Source organism: Passer montanus, unplaced genomic scaffold (genome assembly GCF_014805655.1).
Source record: "Passer montanus isolate IOZ18808 unplaced genomic scaffold, ASM1480565v1 scaffold57, whole genome shotgun sequence".
NCBI classification, from domain to species: domain Eukaryota; kingdom Metazoa; phylum Chordata; class Aves; order Passeriformes; family Passeridae; genus Passer; species Passer montanus.
This window is the reverse complement of record NW_024370705.1, coordinates 3,190,993-3,209,431: the sequence shown is the minus strand read 5'-3', so window position 1 is coordinate 3,209,431 and position 18,439 is coordinate 3,190,993. Positions and strand designations below refer to the sequence as shown.

General features: G+C 46.4%; 1 protein-coding gene and 1 long non-coding RNA gene across 3 annotated transcripts in view; one reads left to right on the top strand and one right to left on the bottom strand.

The window, feature by feature from the left end:
- The first annotated feature begins 53 nt into the window (after positions 1-53).
- The window catches only part of LIMK2 (LIM domain kinase 2), a 31,486-nt gene continuing 13,100 nt past the window's right edge, over positions 54-18,439 (top strand). The window contains exons 1-5 of one of the 2 annotated variants that reach the window (XM_039725860.1): positions 54-2,345; positions 14,860-14,995; positions 16,256-16,365; positions 16,613-16,801; positions 17,204-17,309. In XM_039725860.1, the coding sequence (XP_039581794.1) occupies positions 2,041-2,345; positions 14,860-14,995; positions 16,256-16,365; positions 16,613-16,801; positions 17,204-17,309 (846 nt within the window). In that variant the 5' untranslated portion in view covers positions 54-2,040. Of the gene's footprint in view, positions 2,346-7,867; positions 9,931-14,859; positions 14,996-16,255; positions 16,366-16,612; positions 16,802-17,203; positions 17,310-18,439 lie in introns of those variants that run through there. The other variant, XM_039725861.1, reaches the window with a different exon arrangement.
- LOC120510257 lies at positions 9,952-15,887 on the bottom strand. Its single transcript, XR_005629445.1, has 3 exons — positions 15,267-15,887; positions 12,581-12,801; positions 9,952-10,705 (listed from the first exon to the last, which is right to left on the bottom strand). It is a non-coding gene; the product is annotated as an uncharacterized LOC120510257 (long non-coding RNA).

Here is an 18,439-nt window from a genome sequence, read left to right as displayed (position 1 = left end):
CGGAGTGCGCCGCCGTTCCTTCGCGCTGCCGGGGGGCCGGGGGCGGGCGCGGCGCCCGGCGGGTCTCGCTGCCCCGGTGCGATGCGCTCCGCGGGACGGCCGCGGCAGATGCGGCGCGTCCCGGCACCGGGTGCTGCGGCGCAGGTGCCCGCGGGCCCTGCCGGTGGCACTCACCGCGTCCCTGCTGTCCGCTCGAGGTCCCCCGGGGCCCCCGAGGCTCGGCCGGGGCCACGGCGGCTGCTCCTCGCTGGCCGCCCTGACACACTCCCGTCCCGGGGAGCTGGACAGACCTGCTGCATGGATTATGTCCCTTTGCGTTTCCTTCGCGCTGTTTCCTGCTCTGTTTTGTTCATTTCCGTCGTTTCTCCTGCATACTGAAGCAATTTCTGTTGGATTGAGGACTGTTCGTTTCCCTTTGTGAGCTAATCAGCCTGGCTGGGTACACTTAAACAGATGTAGCAGTGCAGCTGAGAGGAGGTGCAGTTTCTTCTTCACAGAGTTCCGAAGCTGATGGTTCACATTCTGTAAGATGGTCAGGGAGTAACTTGTTGCTTGTAGTCAGCTGTGGTGTAGTCATGATCTTTTAATGTCTTTCATAGGATCCACAGACAGTTTTGACACGTGTGTGTTGTGCTGGTGACACTGAATGGGAGGGGATGGAGCTGCAGAGTGTTTGGTGTGCAGGTAGTTTTGGCCTGCAGCTATTTCAGAAGTTCAGCTGACTTGCAGGGCTTGCCTGCTTGGAGAGGAGCGTTGGCTGCCTGTGCAGGGAGGCACATGGAGCTTTGCCTTTTATTCCCAAGCCCGTTTGGTGTGCTGAAAAGCCATTTCCTTTACAGGACAACACAGATAGAGTCAGGTTTTTCCAAGATTCTCCCAACCTTTTCCCTGCTGTGCAGGTCTGAGCTCAGGTGGAGTTCTTGGTGTTCTGGATTAGCAGAAGGGCACAGGGGCAGGTGATCCAGGTGTGGGGCTGTGCACACTTGGGAACTGAAGTAGCAACCTACACCACTTGTCACATTTGAAGGAACCCTTACAGCTTTATGGCGACCTTCCTGGGTACTGCTGGTGATAGTGGTGCTTGTAGCTGAACAGCAAATTTTTTTTCCCTGAAATAGCTAATTCATGCAAAAAGTGCAAGATCTTCACCTTGGTTAATTTTAAACATTGTTGTTGACCTACACGGTGGGGTAAAGGTGCATGGAAGGTTGATGGCTTCTGTTTTGTGTAGCTTCAAGGAACTTAACAGTGGTATGAACTTGCCTAAGCAACTGCCAAGTTGTACCATTCTTTGGAAAAGGGAAGTCCGTGGTTTGTGGTTTTCCTTGTCTAAGTGCACCTTTTTCTTAAATGCAGCCTTGCTGCAAGCAAACTCTTGGTAGTGGGAAGAAACAGGTTTGGGATCTGCTCAGCTCTGTGACACATTTCTTGTGCCATCCTGTGCTGAACTAAGATTCTTGACTCTTTCATATGCCTGCACTGCCCTTGGGATTTGGGATAGCATTTATCTGTGTGCCAAATGTTCTTTGTGCACAAGCTTTCATTCTGTTTTCCTAGCTTGCTTGCATCTAAGTAACCAGCTCTCTCTGGGGCTTTCTGGCAGTTCTAGCAAAAACTATTCTAGCTCTATTATAACTGTTATAAGTGTCTTCTGAAAGGGCAGCAGGCCAGCATCACTCCCCCTTCCTAAGTCTGACGGTAGCTTGGTGTTGGCTGTACAGTCTCTATGGGAATATTCATTCAAGAGTGTAATTCCTTCCTGGTAGTCTAGTTGTTCTCTGCTGAATGAAGTTTGCCTTTCCTTTCTTTCAGTTCTGGGAAATCCAGTTAATTATACAAATGAGAGCAAACGTTGTGTGCTGAGTCAGTGGTGTGGGGGAAGCAGTAATGTGGCTTCCTGGCCTAGAATGGTTCTCTCTTGGAATTGTTGTACTAGACCAGTGTTGCCTTCCCGAAATCTGTGCTCTGACAGAGCTGTAACTGAACTGTTTTATGTGAAAAGTCGTATTTTTTTTTCTTCTGCAGAATGTAAAGAAGCAGATGTCACATCTGGAGAAAAAAAATATACAAGATATCAGAGTTTTATGTGGGAGTTCCCACTTTGGGGTTATAGACTGCCTCCAGCTTTCCATGTGGGAAGGCTTTCCTGTCAGTTACTTAAGGTTGTTCTTTATGAAGGATGTACCAATCTCTGTTTTCTCTGGTGTAAACTGGTTTCTGTTTGTGCCCTTATTGCTGCGTGCAGGTGAAGAAGTGTGGAGATGTCTGGGATGTGGGGACAGCATTGCTGCTGGGCAGCGCCTCCACAAGACTGTCAATGAAGCTTGGCACATCTCCTGTTTCAGGTAGGTGAAGCTGCAGCCTTTAAACCCTGCTTGTGTTGTTCCACTGGTCAGGAGCTGGTGGTGAGGTAGCAGCACGAGCTGGGCATCCCTGCAGTGATCTCTGCCTGGCCTGTTCTGAGCTCTTTGGGGCCCTATCTCAGGGGTGACATGCAGTCCCAAGAGCAGCTGACACGGCCTGGCAGCGCGGCCGTGCTGACGCAAACGGGCACAGATAAGGGGCAAATAACAGCTCTGATTTTATTTGCAGCTCTGATTTTATTTGGTGGTGGCAGAAGCCATGGGTTACATGTTTGTCTTCTGCAGCATTCCATAGTGCCCAGGCAATTGGCACAGCCTGCTGCTTTTTCCATGTGGTAGGTGCAAGGGTGTTATCAGGGTGCTGATAGAGAGAGATCTTGCCTTTTGCTTTCTCTCCTTTCCAGACTCTTAAGACAGACAAACGTATGAAATCTGTTAGATAATGTTGCTGTCAGCAAGGACAAAAAGGGATGTCTGCCATGGTGGTAGGAGTAATGCCTCTTTTTAGTGTTCCATGAAAGTTCAGTCCAGTTTTCATGCTCCAGAATCACATTTCTGTATTTTTGAGAGGGGTTCAGTACCTGCAGCTTCTACTGGCTTCTATGTTGGCTTGAATATGGGGAGGCTAATGTTTTGGATACTGTTAAAGAAAGTGGGGGAAAAGGAAGCCAAAGTGTGGCTTTGGAGGAATGTTTTCTGTGCCAAAATAAGCATCTATTGTCCTCGTTTAAAGAACAGAAGGAGAAAAAAAACCCAACAAAATACCCCAACTTTCTTGAAGTGAGGATTGTGGTTATTGGTATATTTTTAAAAAATAAAGCATCTCATGCTGCCAAAGCAGTGCAGGCTCAGTTGACTCGGAAAATGCTGTTTTAGTGACACGTTAATAATCACAATTACATTTTGATTTCATTACAAATCCTGATATTTTTGATTTCTGTTGGTTTTAGTGTTCATGTTTAGCCATAATGAAGCAGCTTTTCTTAATCCTGGTTTTCTCTTTTCCCTGAAGGAAAGCTCCTGCTGAGCTTCCCTAGATTGTGCCAGTAGCCAAACCCCAAGCTGTGTGTGCTGGGAAGTCTGTCCCTCTTGCCATTGAATGTATTTCTCTTGTGAGTCTTGATTTGCAAATATCTTGGTGCTTCTTGCTGTTGGGGCTGTTGAGGTGAGGAGCAGCTGAGCTGGAGGCAAATCCTGCCTTTGGGACACTTCACAGAGGATTTGTTTTCATAGGTTATATTGCATAATGGAGGTTTGGTTGTTGCTTCTGGTTTGTTTTACACAAGTGATGACAGCAGCCTTTCTCTGAGCTGTGTAGGCACTTTTTGCATTTGTTGGTGCACTCCTTGTGCTCTGTGCCTTTGAGCTCGAGCACCCAGCGAGGCTGCTGTGCTCAGTGAGCAGTTGGAAACTGCAGCAAAGGAAGCTGCCCTCCCCTTTTTCCCAGTTCCAGGGGAGGACTGTACATGAAAACAAGTTTCCCGTTTGCACTGTGCTCCTCCTTTTCTTCTGCTGTCCCTAAGCCATGCTGAGCAGCAGTCTTGTGCCTGATATCCCAAAGCCAAACTCGAAAAAGCCTCTAAGGGCAGGAGCTTTGGCAGTTGGTAGCTGTGAGTTCCGGCAGCTCTTGTGGAGTGTTTTTTACAGTCTTCCTGTGGATTAGCTGACTCCCTGGCCTGGCACAGAATTTCTCTAATGCTGCTTGGCACTGCTCCAGGCTCGTTAGCTCTGTTTATTCTTGGTCAGGCTTGGCGCTGGCAGGAGCTGACGTACATGAGCGTCTCTGAGGATTTCAGTTTTTGTCACTTCCCTCCTTCCTCAAACTGCATGTACAGGAGCTTTTGTCTCTGAAACCTGCATTTTCTCTGCTGTGGCTTGAGGGAAGAGCAAATCCCTGTTTGTAGATCTTGGATATTTTCGACTGTTCTTTGGCCAGCTGGTTCCTTAGGCTTGAATCTGATGGGTTGGATCTGGCTGAGGAAGTTTCTTAGATGTTTCTGTCACAGTGTCTGTTGTGAATTAACTCTGAATGTGCTTTTGTGCCTCTGAGTTCTGTTGAGACAGCACACACTTTCAAAGGTCACTGCTTTTCACAGTTTGACTGGATTTGGAAATTGCATTGCACAGAACTTCAAACATTACACCAAGAAAGGGAAAGACAGAGTGAAAATGTGCCTTTTTCCTAGGTCTGGATCATTTTTACCTCAGGGGATTATTGGAAGAGCTTTTGTTGACCAAGAGCTTGCTGCTTTTATTGTTTTCAGTCCAACTTTTTCCCATATTGCAAAAGAGAAGGTAAATCCTTGAATTATACTTTTGAATAAAGTGTTATTACCAGTGTTTATTTTTGGTGGTTTGTGTTGTTTTTCTGTAGTTAATGACTAATGAAATTAAAGACAATCCCCACTTTCTGTAGGGATATTGTGTATTTGAATTGGAGTAGGATGGAATGAGAAGACCCAGACACAGCTGTATGGCTTTATCCTAAGGACGTGGTATTTGTTAAAAATCCAGTTTTGATTATTTGAAAACCACAAATTCAGATCAAGCCTGTAAACTACATCCAGGTGGAAAATAGATGCATAAGAAGAAAATAATTGGAAATGCTGGCAGGAATTTCTACTGTAGCAGGGTGTTTAAGCACTTTTTAGGAAGGAAGACAGCTGAGGCTCAGTTCCTTCCTAACCATGAAATAACAGAGCATGTCTATTACTGTGGTCTATAAAATAAACCTAATTTAAGTAGCCAAGCAACACTGGCTTGCTGCAGAAATCTCTACTAAAAGCCAAAGCCAGAAAAAATGTTCACAGTATATCTTCAAAAGTAGCAGAAGGGGATGGATTACTGGTGATTTTACAGTCACAGATTTAAAATATACTGTTTAGTTTATACCCAAACCAGTTAATTAAAAGCTGAAAAATCATCAGGAGTTTGAAGAGCAGTGGATTAGCTTTCCATGGATCAAGGGGTGCCCTAAGCTCCTGCCTACTGAACAGAAAGAGAAACACTATTAATTTCCCAGCTCTAGTGATTTGATTGTCTTTCAAAATGTGATTTTTCTGTACTGAATGCCATATTTTGTGTGCTACAGAAATATTTTTTTCTCAGCAAAAACTTAGTAAATCACTTTGAATCTCTTTACATTTGGGGACAGGGGAAAGCAAGCTAGGCAAACTTGTATGAAGACTGTATATAATTAAACCTGGTCTGAGGATTCAGGATAAACTAGATGATCTCTGAGGGTATTTTTATAAATCTGTTTTCTGTTTTTAGTATATCTACAGCAACTTATATTTGAAGTAAGCAATTTTTATGGCTTAGGGATGATTAAGAAATTGGTCATCTAACAATCTCCAGGGCCTGTAGGATTTTGGTGTCCCAGATTGTCTACTAGCACTTCAGTATCCTCGGGGTTAGAACCTTCTGTCTACTATCTTCAGAAATCCCGTGTTGCAATTTAAATCCATTTCTTCTAGCCATGTTCATGAAAAACAAGCTTTTCCCCCTGCTTCTGTTACCCACGTAGCTTTTCCCTGTCAGAAAGCAGATCAGTCCCTCGTACAAGACAGAAGCCCTGGACTCGGCAGATTTAGCTTTTTCTCCAGACTCTATTTTCTAGACTTGAGATCACTTCTGTCGGTTCAATCTCTTTGGCACAGACCTTCATTTTCCAAAAGCAGCTCCCTCCCCAGAGGACAAATGGTTGAACAGGAATTGTAGCACAAATGTGGACAAATGAAGATGTAAGCAAGATGTGTATTAGGAGGAATTTAAATTGTGGGATGTTTGGTGCTTTGAATTTGTCTTTAGCTTTTCACTTGTGAGCACGAGGCAGGTTTATCCACAGGGCAGCTGAGTTTGAGAGCAGTGGAAAGAGCAGTAGTAATAAAAGGCAGCTGAATTAAGGTAGGAGCAGGAAGATACAAATCTCCTCTTCCCTTTCTTCAGTTTCTGGCAGTTACAGAAAGTTAATGATAGGGGCCTCAGAGGTGAGAACTGTTCACTAATCCTGCAGATTGCTGGCAAGGTTCCTTTGGTGGTATCTTCTTCAGCATTGATATTCAGGAGCTCTATCAGATTCAGAGAGAAATAGTTGCCTATTGGCACACAGATCGCTATGACCATTCCAGAGTTTACACATTCAAAGGAACAATGGAGCACTTTGCAGGTGGCCGAATTCCTCAGGGGAATCTATCAGATACAGGGCATCAATGACCAGCCTTTGTATTTAAGGAGGAATGAGGCATTTCAACCCAAACTTTCTTTTGGTTGAATTGGCAGCTTGTCCTTTAGGGCAGTGATATCAAGCATTATTATATCAAGGTAATTAGAATTACTCACACAGCACAGAATGTGGGGCCCAGGAGCGAGGCAGGATCCTTCCCTGAGGAGTTCCCGGTCTTCACAGACCAGAGCAGCGCGTTAAGGAGGAGTGAGGATGCCGTGGTGTGAGTGCCAGTCCTACTGCCATGTCTGCACATAACAGAGCAGAAGCCCCTGCTTCCCAAACGCTGTGTAACCTGGGAAGTGTCAGTGGGTTGAATTTCCTTGGTTTGCTTCTCAGCCCGCACACTCAGGAGGGCTGCAGCTATCAGGCGAGTGTGGTGGGGATAAAAACTCTCCTTCCTCATGTGCTTGGTGATGGGAGGTACTGAGCAGCACCACGGCGTTGTTCTGAAGATGTGCTGCTGCTTAGGCAGTGATGGAGCTGAGCTTCAGGTCACCGTTTGTTGTAGTTTACTCAAGATCCAAGCGGTGCTGCTTGCAGGAGCTGACTGAATCGGTTTCAGGAGCTGACTCTCCTCTTTCAACAGCAGCAAAGCAAGCACGTGTTGCACGTTAAGTGCCTTGGGAATAGAATGAGGTGTTGGGATTGCATGAAGTATTTGGAATATCTCCAAGCTGCGCCCATGCTAAAGGAAAGGCTTGCTGCAAACTCTTCAGGCATCAAGCAGATTCCTCTTCCGTCAGTCCCACACATATCGAAGTGTCTGTCTGTGCCAGGGTAAGTTTGTGTGTCTCAGGGCTGGCGGATGTGCTGAGCAATACATCTGTCTGCAGATATGCTGCCGAGCAGCACGGGATGTGGCAGAGAGTGCCGAGAGGCTCAAGGTATTCACCACTGGAATATCACAACAGCTGTGATTCATTTCTGTGGAGATAAATCTGTAGTGGCTGAGTCTCAGTGATAAACATCATGTAAGTCCTTGTCAAGGTTTTTCGTGTGTTCCTTTTCATTTGTTAGTTATAGTATTTCTGGCAAAAGTTACTGCGTGGTTCTAAACCATAAAGAAGAAAAAAGCTCCCCCCATGATGACTACCTGATTGTAGTGGAAATGCTGCCAGCATTTGCAAGAGAGAAGCTGCTGATGTCTGACTTGACTTGGTGAAAAAGAAATTTACTCCCCTGCATTTTGGCCCCCAGAGATGGTATCAGTGAAATTACAGAAGGTGCCCCCCGCCCCCACACACACACCTGTTATCAGCATTTTTGAAGTACAGTCATTCTGGCAGGAATTCAGATCTAGAATGTATGAACACATTAACACCTTTTCCAGAGCTCTTTTATCAGAAGACATTGTGTTCTCAAATAGGTCATAGAGACAACAGAAAAAGCAAGAAGTAACAAGACATTTCTGTGTAGCCAAAGTAACTTACTGGCTGCTGCTGCTGGGTCTTGCTGCAGAAGTAAAATAATTTTGATAAGAAATTTCCTGTTTAAATAGACATTTGACTATGTGTCCTTTGGCTTTAAGGAAGTCTTAAAATCCTTTCCTAGTTGCTTAGCTGTCTGGGTGGTTTTTATTACTTTGAAGTTCGGCTTTATCTGCTGGCTTCATTCACAGACTAGCTGGCTGCTTATCACATCTGTGGATCAAATCTTCAAAGGTTTTGTCTGGAGAGTTGGGATTGATGAGCTCACGTGGAATGCCCCTCGGAGGGCGGTGAGCCCATGGCAGCAGAACTGTGGGGAAAGGCTTTGTGTGTAGGTGCTGGAGGTGGGCGTGCGGTGGGGAGGTGCTGATAGCCGGGGAAGCGCAGCATTGCCAGCGCTGGCCCCTTTTCAGCAGCATATAGAGAATGTGGGAGACCAGAGCGCATTCCTAGACACAGACTCACCGTGTTGCTGCTTCCAGTAGAGCTGTGTGAAATGTCAGAAGGAATTAGACCCGTGCTGGAGCTGACAAGCACATCGGGCTCTGCAGCACAAGGCTTCGCTGCACTTTTACAGCCAAGCTTACCAACTACACTCAATGGGGAAAATGGACATTTTTTTTTTCCCTCCAGAAAGGTGGCTGCTTATTAAAAGTTAAATTTTTAAAAATGCTTAAGAAAGGAGAAAAAAGAACACAAAAAGCTGCGTAAGTTTCTGCATACTTCAGCGAGCAGCAGCTGTCAAATCTGCAGCCAAGACTGCCTTGTTCCAGCCCCAAGCGTCCCTGGAACAGTGTGCCAGCTGAGGCGAGCATCTCCAGGAAAAGCACATTACAGGGCTCTTGTGCTCTTGCCTCTGGAACAGAGCATGGTTTTCAGGCTGTGTTCAGGCATGCCAGGCTTTGCTGACTGTACAAAAATGGGCGGGCTTGGTGCGGCAGCATATGTTTGTTGCATTTTTGAGTGTCTTGCAAGCAGCTTTAGCTGATTAGGTCACTAGAGATCATGCTTGGCTTCGGACAAGCACAGTGATACAACTGCGTGTGCTGTGAGCTGGAGAGAGTATTCTGTGCTGATTTATACTTCTCAGCTTCCATTCAGGAGATGATGATTCTGTTAAAGGATTGTAATGATCTCTTAAAACAGTATCGGAAAGAAGGCGGTGTTTCCTTGGATGCAGCACACTGTGACCTGCAGCAGGGTGAACAGATTGTAGGTGCTGTGACGGCAGGACAACCCCACTCACTGTGAAGGGTTTAGGAATGTATGTAGTTAATTTGATATACTTGGAGCTGTGGCTCGTTGCCGTCTTTGACTCCTCCATTAGAACGTGCGGCTGCCGCAAAGACAAGTTTCACGTGTGTGTGCTTGTATTCTTTGGCCAAAGCTGCTCTCTTTCAGCACTGAATACTCAGCCCCTCTTTGGGGCTCCACCCCTGTGAAGGAGCAGAGCCTGTTGAGGCTCTGGAGCCGCCGCTGTCCGCCTGCCATGGCTCCTCCTCCCCTCCCACCCTTGGGTGGAACCAGAGAAGGGAAAACTTGCCAGTAGTTAGCAGCGGCAGAGCTCGCAGAGCCCCTGCAGCAGCATGTCCCACTAGCCCGGCTAGCAGTGCTCCTGTCCTTCCCGAGGTGCTGCTGAGCGCTGGAGAAGATGGTTATAGCAATGGGAGCCAGGAAAAATCTGAAAAGGAATGAGCAGCCGAGAGACCTGGCATTCCATGGGCAGCTTCAAAGGGAGGTGAAGTATCTGAATCAGCGCAAGAGTAAATGAGCCCTGGCTGCTGCCATGTTGGCAGAACAGAGCTGTTCAGAGGCAGTTGGACGAGTTTGTGGCTGATCCGGTTTATCCAGTGTTGAAGATGGGAAGTTACTTGTCTGCTCCAGCTTACTTTGCTCCCAAGGATCCCTTTCGGTAAGTCCTGCACAGGGTCAGCAGTGGGCCTCCAGAGTGTGCTTTCCCCCTGTGATGCCATCCCAGGCACTCAGTGTGCGAGGCTGGAAGAAGGAGGTCCTGTGCTCATGTGCCAGAAACAGCTGGCCTCAAACTGGGACCCCGTGTTGCTTTCAGGAGGTGACAGGGAAGATTCCAGTCCCTTCCCAGCTGCCTGGTTCGAGGGAGCAGCTCCAGTGTGTGCACAGCCAGGCAGGCTCCCTTCAGAGAGCACTCGATGTGCCACTGTGCCCTGTGTCCCTGTGCTTTGCTCACCAGCAGAGGAATGAGATTAATGTGGCTGCTGCTGCTTCTCTTCCAAAGCTCCTTGTGACTGGGTGAGGTGAGGTGCTGCTGTGGGAGTTCAGGAAGGTGATGTAATCTGCAGCGAGGCAGCACATAATCCTGTTTAAGAAATGAGGCACTTTGCAGGTAACTAGGGATGAGAAGGATTCTTCTGTGATATTTTGGTTAATTCAACTTTTATTCGGTTTTGGTCCAATTGAACAAATGAGAATGGAGAAAGGCGATAGTTCCAGAACAACACTTTGATTGCACTGCTTCTCTACAGTGAGAGAAGTCGGTGAGGCTGAACACAGCCAGGCTGGTGATTGACACTGATGTGCTGATTAGGTGGATAGATGGGGAAAGGCACAGCTTGCACTTTCATTGTCTTCCTCCTATCCCCTCTGCTCGGATTTGCTTGTTATTGATCCTGTTCCACAAACACTTTTGTACTGGTTTGGGAGTAAGGAGCCTGTTGGTAAAACAGTGTAGGATAGGAGTAAATACTCCTGCACAGTTGCTGAGCTTCTTTAGGCAACTTTCTGAAACAGCAGCTGCTTTCAGAAGAAGGAAAGCGAGCAGACACTCCTTATTTGTAATATGTGTATGGTATTATGCTAAGCCATAGATATACCTTCTCCTGAGTGTGTGGAAATGGTTTTGCATAGTCAGAGCTGAAGCACTGTTTTTCTAGTAGTCTGTTTCCTAGCGTCTGTTCTTCCTTGTCTGGTGTCTCTTACGTAGCCAGAGCACACACACACTGCTGCTAAGCCCGGGTGAGTAAGCCTTGGGGTGAGCTGCAGGCTGGGCTAATGCTTTATTCTGCAGCTCTGTGTGACTGTCCTCTCCCTGCCCTGCCTGCATGATTGGAACCATGGCTCTCCTGAGCCTGCCTTGTGTTAACTGATCTGGCCTGCCAGTGTGTGTGAGGGGGCATTTTGTTAATGAGCACATCTCCAAGGGATCTGTCTCTTCAGTGCCAGGGAAGTCTTTGCTTCCATGAAGGTATTGCCTTTCATTTAGCTGTAAAAGAGATGCCACCGGGCACCAGTGCTGCTTTTCAACTGAAGCTGGGCTGGTTACCTGTTGTGACCTGATCCTCCTACCACCCACACCCCACAAAACCAAGAGTCCATGGAGCAGTGATTTGTGAGCTCTTTCTGCACTTGCTGTGCTGCAGAGCATCAGGGCTGAACACTGCACCCAGATGCTGCTTGCAGCTCCTGGACGATGGCTGTGGGAGGCAAATTAATTTATTCTGTGCAGCCAAAGCTGGGAAGTGAAGAATTATAATGTCTGATGTGTATAATCAGAGCAGGGTTCTGCAGCTCTGAAAATGGTGTCTGGGCAGCAAGAGGAAGCACATATGCAGGTGTATGGCTGCTACCAGTCCTCCATGAAACTTGATGACCACAGTTTGCTACTCTGTAATAAGAATAGCAGATAATCTAGGAGAAGATTAGTGGTTTCTAATCTATAAAAGATAGAGGAGCATGGCATACTCCTTTCTCTTGGTTGTGGTGACTGGCAAAGGTTAGCTTCCTTAATACTTGTAGCAGTAATTGCATTCCTGTCTCAGCTGATGAGAACCTTGGTGCAAGGGCACAGCTCCACTGAGGTGGGAGAGGAAGAAATGGCAACTCTTGTATCTTCTGGGATAAAATTCTGACATATCTCTTCAATGAGAGCCTTGTGGAACAATCATGTGCTGCTTTTATCACTTGGTGAGTGATAAAAAAGCATTGAAGCCATACCTGTGTGCTGTCAGCCAGTTTCCCACACCTGCCAAATCCAAGCCTTTTTGAGGTTACAGAATGCATGGTAAGTGACAAAGGTGCTGCTTGGCAGCATGGGCTGCAGCCTTGTCCTGCTCCTGGCAGGGATTAACCAAGCAGCCATTTAGAGCCATTCCAGCATCCAGCCTCTCCAGGGCTGCTTGCTCTGCTCCTGTTGCCTCATTGCCCAGGGTGGGGCTCTGAGCCTTAAGCTGCAAACTTGTCCTGCCCAGATTTGTTTAATTACATAGCAGAGAACTGACTGCTTGCTGACTCCACCTCCTCACCTTCATTTTGCTATGGGTGTGTTCCAAATTAGATACCAGTGCTTATTTCCGGATGGAAGCAAACTTAACTAAGTGCTATAAGGTTGAATCAAACCATGTCATACTAAAGGAGGGGTAAAGGGAAGGCAAATGCACATGATCCCCCACCTAAACAGAACTGTAGTTTGTATTGCTTTTGCAGAAATTTTACATTTACTTAGGGAGAAAAGGAAAGGGGTTGAAGGTGAAATTGAAGAGGGGTGAGAAAGGGAAGGTGATGTGCTTAAAAACAAACAAGTGACCCACCTGTGTGGAGAGAACGCAGAAAGGCAAGTCCTGGAATCCTGGTGAAGCAGTCTCCAGCACTGCTGTCTGCATCCCAAGTGCAGGTCTGATCACAGCTCCCTGTTTGAAGATGTAATCACTGGTGTGATTACCAGTGTGGAGCACACACACTGGTACAGGCATGCATGGAGGAGTTGGATAAGTCTGAGGGATCCGATTTGCCCATGCTGAGCCAGATGTTCCTGCCACAAAATGATAGAAATCTTTGCTGTTAGTCTCCACTTGCTCTTTTTTCCCTCCCACTCACCTATTTGCTCATTCAGCACAGGGTATTTACTGGAAATGGAAGCCAAAGGCCAGTGGTTGAAGGCAGAATGCACTGGGATGCCTTCTGGGTCTCTTGCATACCAGGAGCAGGGTGTAACCATGACAGTGCCCCCAGGCTGGGGCTCTAGTGATGTATGTACCATGTAAAGCAATCTTAAATTACTGTTCCTTCTACTTCACACAAAATTGGCAGGGCCTGTTGCATGTGCTGGAGTTCTTTCCCATCACTTGGAGGGGGGACAGGATTTGATGCTCCTCAGCTGGGAGAACAAACACTGTAGAAGCCAAATACATCTTAGGGAGCAAACTTCCTGAGGGGAGGGTACAGCACTGAACACTCCATGAGGTGTGTTTTTCCCTAAAGCCAAAGGCTGCTTACAAGCAGCTTTATCTTGTCACTTTGCAGTCTCTTGAGATGGAGCAAATAACTCTCTGTGCTCTCTTGGAGCATGACCAGCCTCACATATCATCATGCTCATTACAAGCTGCTGGAGTTTACAAGGAATGTCTTTGGCACAAATAAGCTTTTAGGAAGCTCATGAGAGGTGAAGTCAACTGTAGCTCTCATCTGTGCCCTGGGAGCATGGAAGAAGTGCTCCAGTGCCACCAGCAGACTGCAGCACACTGGGTGCTGAGGGAGACCAGCTCCTGAAGGGACACCCCCTAAACCCCCATCCCACTGCAGTGCTTCCCCCCAGTGCAGTAACTGAGACAGGTGCTGGGGTAGGAGACAGAAGAAAGTCTTCTTCTCACATTTGGGAAAGCATTGTATCAATGACAGGACTGATCCTCAGGTGTTTCTTTGAACCAGTTGTTGGTGACTAACCTGGATTCTGCACTCAGAAATGGCCAGTGCCAGACTTATTTTCCTTTTAAAGTCTGAGAACACACTGCCCAGGGCTAATGGAATAATCCTTACTGATGCAACTCCTGTCTGTGCCTTATCTCTCCAGTAAGTCACACCTCTGTGCTGCTGAAGTTAAACTCCCTTGCCCAGTGCATCTTGCTGAGGCAGGATTATTTTGTATTCAGCAAGCCTGGGTTCTGCTTGGGATTTTCTAAAAAGGTATCTGCAGTAGAATTTCTGCTTTTTTTTTTCCTTGATTTTTTTTTTGGGGCGGTGGGGAGTTTGTTTCTTGAAAGGATGTAGATAGACAATTAATAATCATTTCTTGTTGAAATAGAGGCTGACAGATATGTGAAGGATCTGGGGATTCTCTTCATGAAATCAGAGAATTAGTTTTATTTAGGAGGTTTTTTTTGTGAGTTGCTTGTGATGTTTGTTTTCTCATGCACTGTGATCAGCAGAAGAGAGAGCAATCGGCTGGGAAGGGTGAACTTTAATCACAGTTAATTGGTGGATGCAGTAATATATAGAGCTCAGGGGATGAACTGCTTTGAAAACTCTCCCTCAAATGCAGAATGCTGCAGTTTACCTTTTGGGAGAGGCCTTCCTACAGAACAATAGAAAAACTTTCCAGAAAGGTTGGTGCAAAACTGGCTTTGCATTTCAAAGGGAAATGGATCCTGGTGCTCAGTCCTGCTTCCTGAACTGGCTGAGGAGGCAGGTGCCCTGGCACAAGGCTGATGCTATAGAAACACTGAGCAGAAACAGAGCAGAGCTCTTGCTGTGCTGGGCAGCTCTGCAGCTGGAAACTTGCATCCAGAGAGAAAGCAGAGGAGCAAAATTTACAAAGCAAAATTTATAAATGTGGGTTTCAATGTGTGGGATTTGTTTTAAAATTTGAAAGCTTCTTTTTCTTTGTACTGGTTGAATCCACCTCTCCTTACAGACTTTGGGCTTGGTGCTAATTTTCAGTCCAAAGAGCACTGGGAAGTGAAGGGTTTAGTACATCCATAACTGGCAGACCTAGCTGGTGGTGAGCTGTGCTGAATGTGTTCTCCATGCAGGAAAGGACTGTAGATTTGTGACTTGCTGCCAACTGGAACTTTGCTCTTTTGTTTCCTTCAAGGTGCTCTGAATGCCAGGATCCCCTCACTAACTGGTACTATGAGAAAGATGGGAAGCTGTACTGTCACAAAGACTACTGGGGGAAGTTTGGGGAATCTTGCCATGGCTGCTCTCTGCTGATGACTGGACCTGTGATGGTAAGGACTCTGAAGGACTTCTGCCTGGAGGCAGGACATGCCTGCCTCCATCTCCTCAAACTTAGCTGGGAGTTATCCTGGGTGTTCAGATAACCAAATAAACTGAGGGTAATAATCTCCTTGTTCCTCTAGTCTCTAATCAAAGATTAGAAATGAAGCTTGTGTGTGCATCTTCTAGATAAAAATTAATTTTGAGTGGGGGTAGCTGTTGGAGGAGGGAGATGTGAGGATCTGAAGCATATGAACAAATCAAGTGCTGAAAAGTACAGACCTGTGAAGCAGAAAGGTGATTCAGGGGACATCTGTTCAGTTTCTGTAGCACAGTGCCTCTGTGTCTCCAGGGGTGATTTTCCACTGCACTGTGGAGTCCCAGCTCTGAGCTCAGGGTAAGCAGCAGGTTCTGGCTGTGGGAAGGTTGCCATCCAAGTCCCACCTGGGTTGTGGCCAGAGTGCTTTTTCAGGCTGACAGTGTCTTGAAGCAGTGTTAGCCCCAACTGCTTTGATGCATTGAACTCTTCCTCCACAATATGGGCTCACCTAAATGTTCCCCTCCTGCCACAGCCTTGCAAATATTTAAACTTTAAAACTGCCAAGAATGAAACAAAGCCATTATTTTTCTAGGGCCTAAATAAAAAAGCAGGATGGTACTCAGTAATATGGTTGCTACCTCAAAAGGAAATACTGAGAAATGTGCAGACAATTTCTCATTGCCTGCAAAAGTCTTTGCATAATAATGTCACTAAAGGAAGTTCTCGTATGGGAAATAGAAGAATAGACCAATTAATAAAAATATTCTTTAAAGGTATTTTTTGTCTCAGTTTGTGCTTTTTTTTTCTGTCAGTTGGCTGGTTAAATATCTGGATTTGTGCACTGCCTGTCTGCCAAAAAAAGCCCTTTCAGCTTTATTAATTCAGGCGTAACATTAATTATCTTGCCAAGAGCAACTGAACAGGAAGGTTTAATACCTTGTTTACTAGTCTGCAGCAGACTATCAACTATTTCTGATAGTTGAGCAGCTGCCAAATACAGCAGAGGTTCCTGGGACACGAGCTTTGCTTGGAGTGTTAATGTGTTTGTTTTGGAGTTCTGTAAACAAGGTGCCATGGATGGGGCTCAGGAAGGACAGAATGGACTAATATAACTCCTCAGTGAAAAACTGCCTTAGAGATGTGAGTGAACACATTGATTGCAGAGGAAAGCAGGAGCTGCATCTGCTGATGGGTTTTGGCCCTCCTAAGCTACTCCCTTTCCTGTCTCTAGGTGGCTGGCGAATACAAGTATCACCCTGAGTGTTTTGCTTGTATGAGCTGCAAAGTGATCATCGAAGATGGGGACACTTATGCACTGGTGCAACATTCCACTCTCTACTGGTAAGAGGAGCTGCACTTTGCCACAGCCCTGCTTCCTGCTGAGCGTAAGCTGTGTTCAGCTGGCTCGGAGCTCAGCCCAATGCTGCTCTGAGGAATGCCAGCAAGCTGCCTTGGAGGGAGGGAGGGAGGAAGGAGTGGTGTAAGCACTAAAACTATGGCTTGTGGTCAGTGAGAGAACTCAGACGTGTGAGTTTGGCAGGGAGGGATGGGAGTCACATTGCCATAATGACTTTCTTCGCTCTTCCAGTGGAAAATGCCATAACCAGATTGTGCTGACACCGATGATAGAAAAACACTCCACTGAGTCTCTGCGTGAGCAGCTGCCTTATACACTGACCCTCATCTCCATGCCAGCAGCCACTGATGGCAAGAGGGGATTCTCTGTGTCTGTTGAAGGTGGCTGTTCCAGCTATGCCACTGGTGTCCAGGTGAAAGAGTGAGTATGACAGGTTTTGTGCATTGTATGTGTCTGTGCAGAGGGAGCTTGTAAAAATCCTGCAGCATTGTTGTCCTGAGGGAATCTTGGGGTTACAGGGATGTAGGTTGGCTAATAGTCATTTGTGTTTGGTCTTCATTTCAGTCTTGTGAGAACCTTAACTGATATAATTGTAGGTCTCAGTGCTGTCTCCTTCAGTGAACACAAAATATTTGGACTAAATTTTACCTCTGGTGATATGAAGAGCTCTCTCCAAACCAGCTCAGCAGTTGGTCTAATGGTAGCTCCCTGTGCTGGTAGATTAGCACTGGTTTATTTCACAATACCAATATGAAGGGGAGCATGTTTTTGGTAATTTTGGCTAAACTGACTTCACATACAGACTGTAATTCCCACATTCAGAGTTAACAGGATGCACATCAGCCCCGATGTCCGGAACGCCATCCACCCTGCAGATCGGATCCTGGAGATCAACGGAGCTCCCATTCGTACCCTGCAGGTGGAGGAGGTGGGTAGAGTTCTGTTCTGAAGCCTCCTTCTCCTCTGCCTTCCTGCATCTTTTCTCTTTCCTGACACTGTTCTCCCACCCTACATACAGGGTGTGTACACCACTAGTACTTGTGCTGACAGGAGGAATAAACATGAAGGCAAGATTTGTCTTCCAGCTGGAGAGGAAATGTAACAGATGGAAATGCAGTTAGGATTCAGTCCTGATTTTGTGGCATTCAAACGTGAAGGGAGGTAATAAGAAAAGTCTAGGGCTGTGACAGAGGACAGAGAGGCTGTGAAGGCTTTCCCATGTACTGCTGGTAAAGTGCACAGTTCTGATCCTTCTAGAGGCACTGCTAATACACAAGGGCCCAGCTGCTCCTAGGGATGTTCCCATTGCAAAAAAACTATTTGCTGTCTTTATTTACAAGTAGATGCTTTCTACAGATATCCAGTGATGCTGCAGGGGTGTAAGGGGCACCATTGCCTTCACTTCCCAAGGGTTTTATTACTGTTGGCACTAAAGAGAAGATGAGGAGCACGAGGCATCTCTCAGATAGATCTCCATGTAGCTTTTGCAAAGCTGTTTTTTGCAGCACTGTTCAAGATGGAAACTTGTGCAGTTTTTGAACACTTCCCAGAGAAAGAAAAGTATTTAATGTAGTCATAAAATACCAGACTGGAAAGCACCTCAAGGATCATCTGGTGCAATCTTTCTGGACAAAAGCACTATCTAGAGCACTATGTCCAGCTCAAACATAAATGTGTCCAGTGTTGGGGAATCCACCACTTTGCTGGGGAGATAATTCCAAGGACTGATTGTTTTTTGTAAAAACTGTCTTTGTGTCTACCTGGAATCTTTCCAGGATTATTTTGTACCGTTACCTCTTGTATCTTCCATGTAACTCCTTGTGAAAAGGAAGTCTCCATCTTCTTTGTAGCCACTCTTTAAATACTGGAACATGGTGATAAGGTCTCCCCTAAACTTTCTCAAGGCTGAACACACCCAGTTCTCTCAGCCTTTCCTCACGTGGCAGCTTCACAGCACTTCAGTCATCCTTGTGGCCCCTCTCTGGACCCTCTCCAGCCTGTCCACATCTTTTTTATATAGGTTACTTGTAGCTGACCAGAAAGAAGTATTGGATAGCA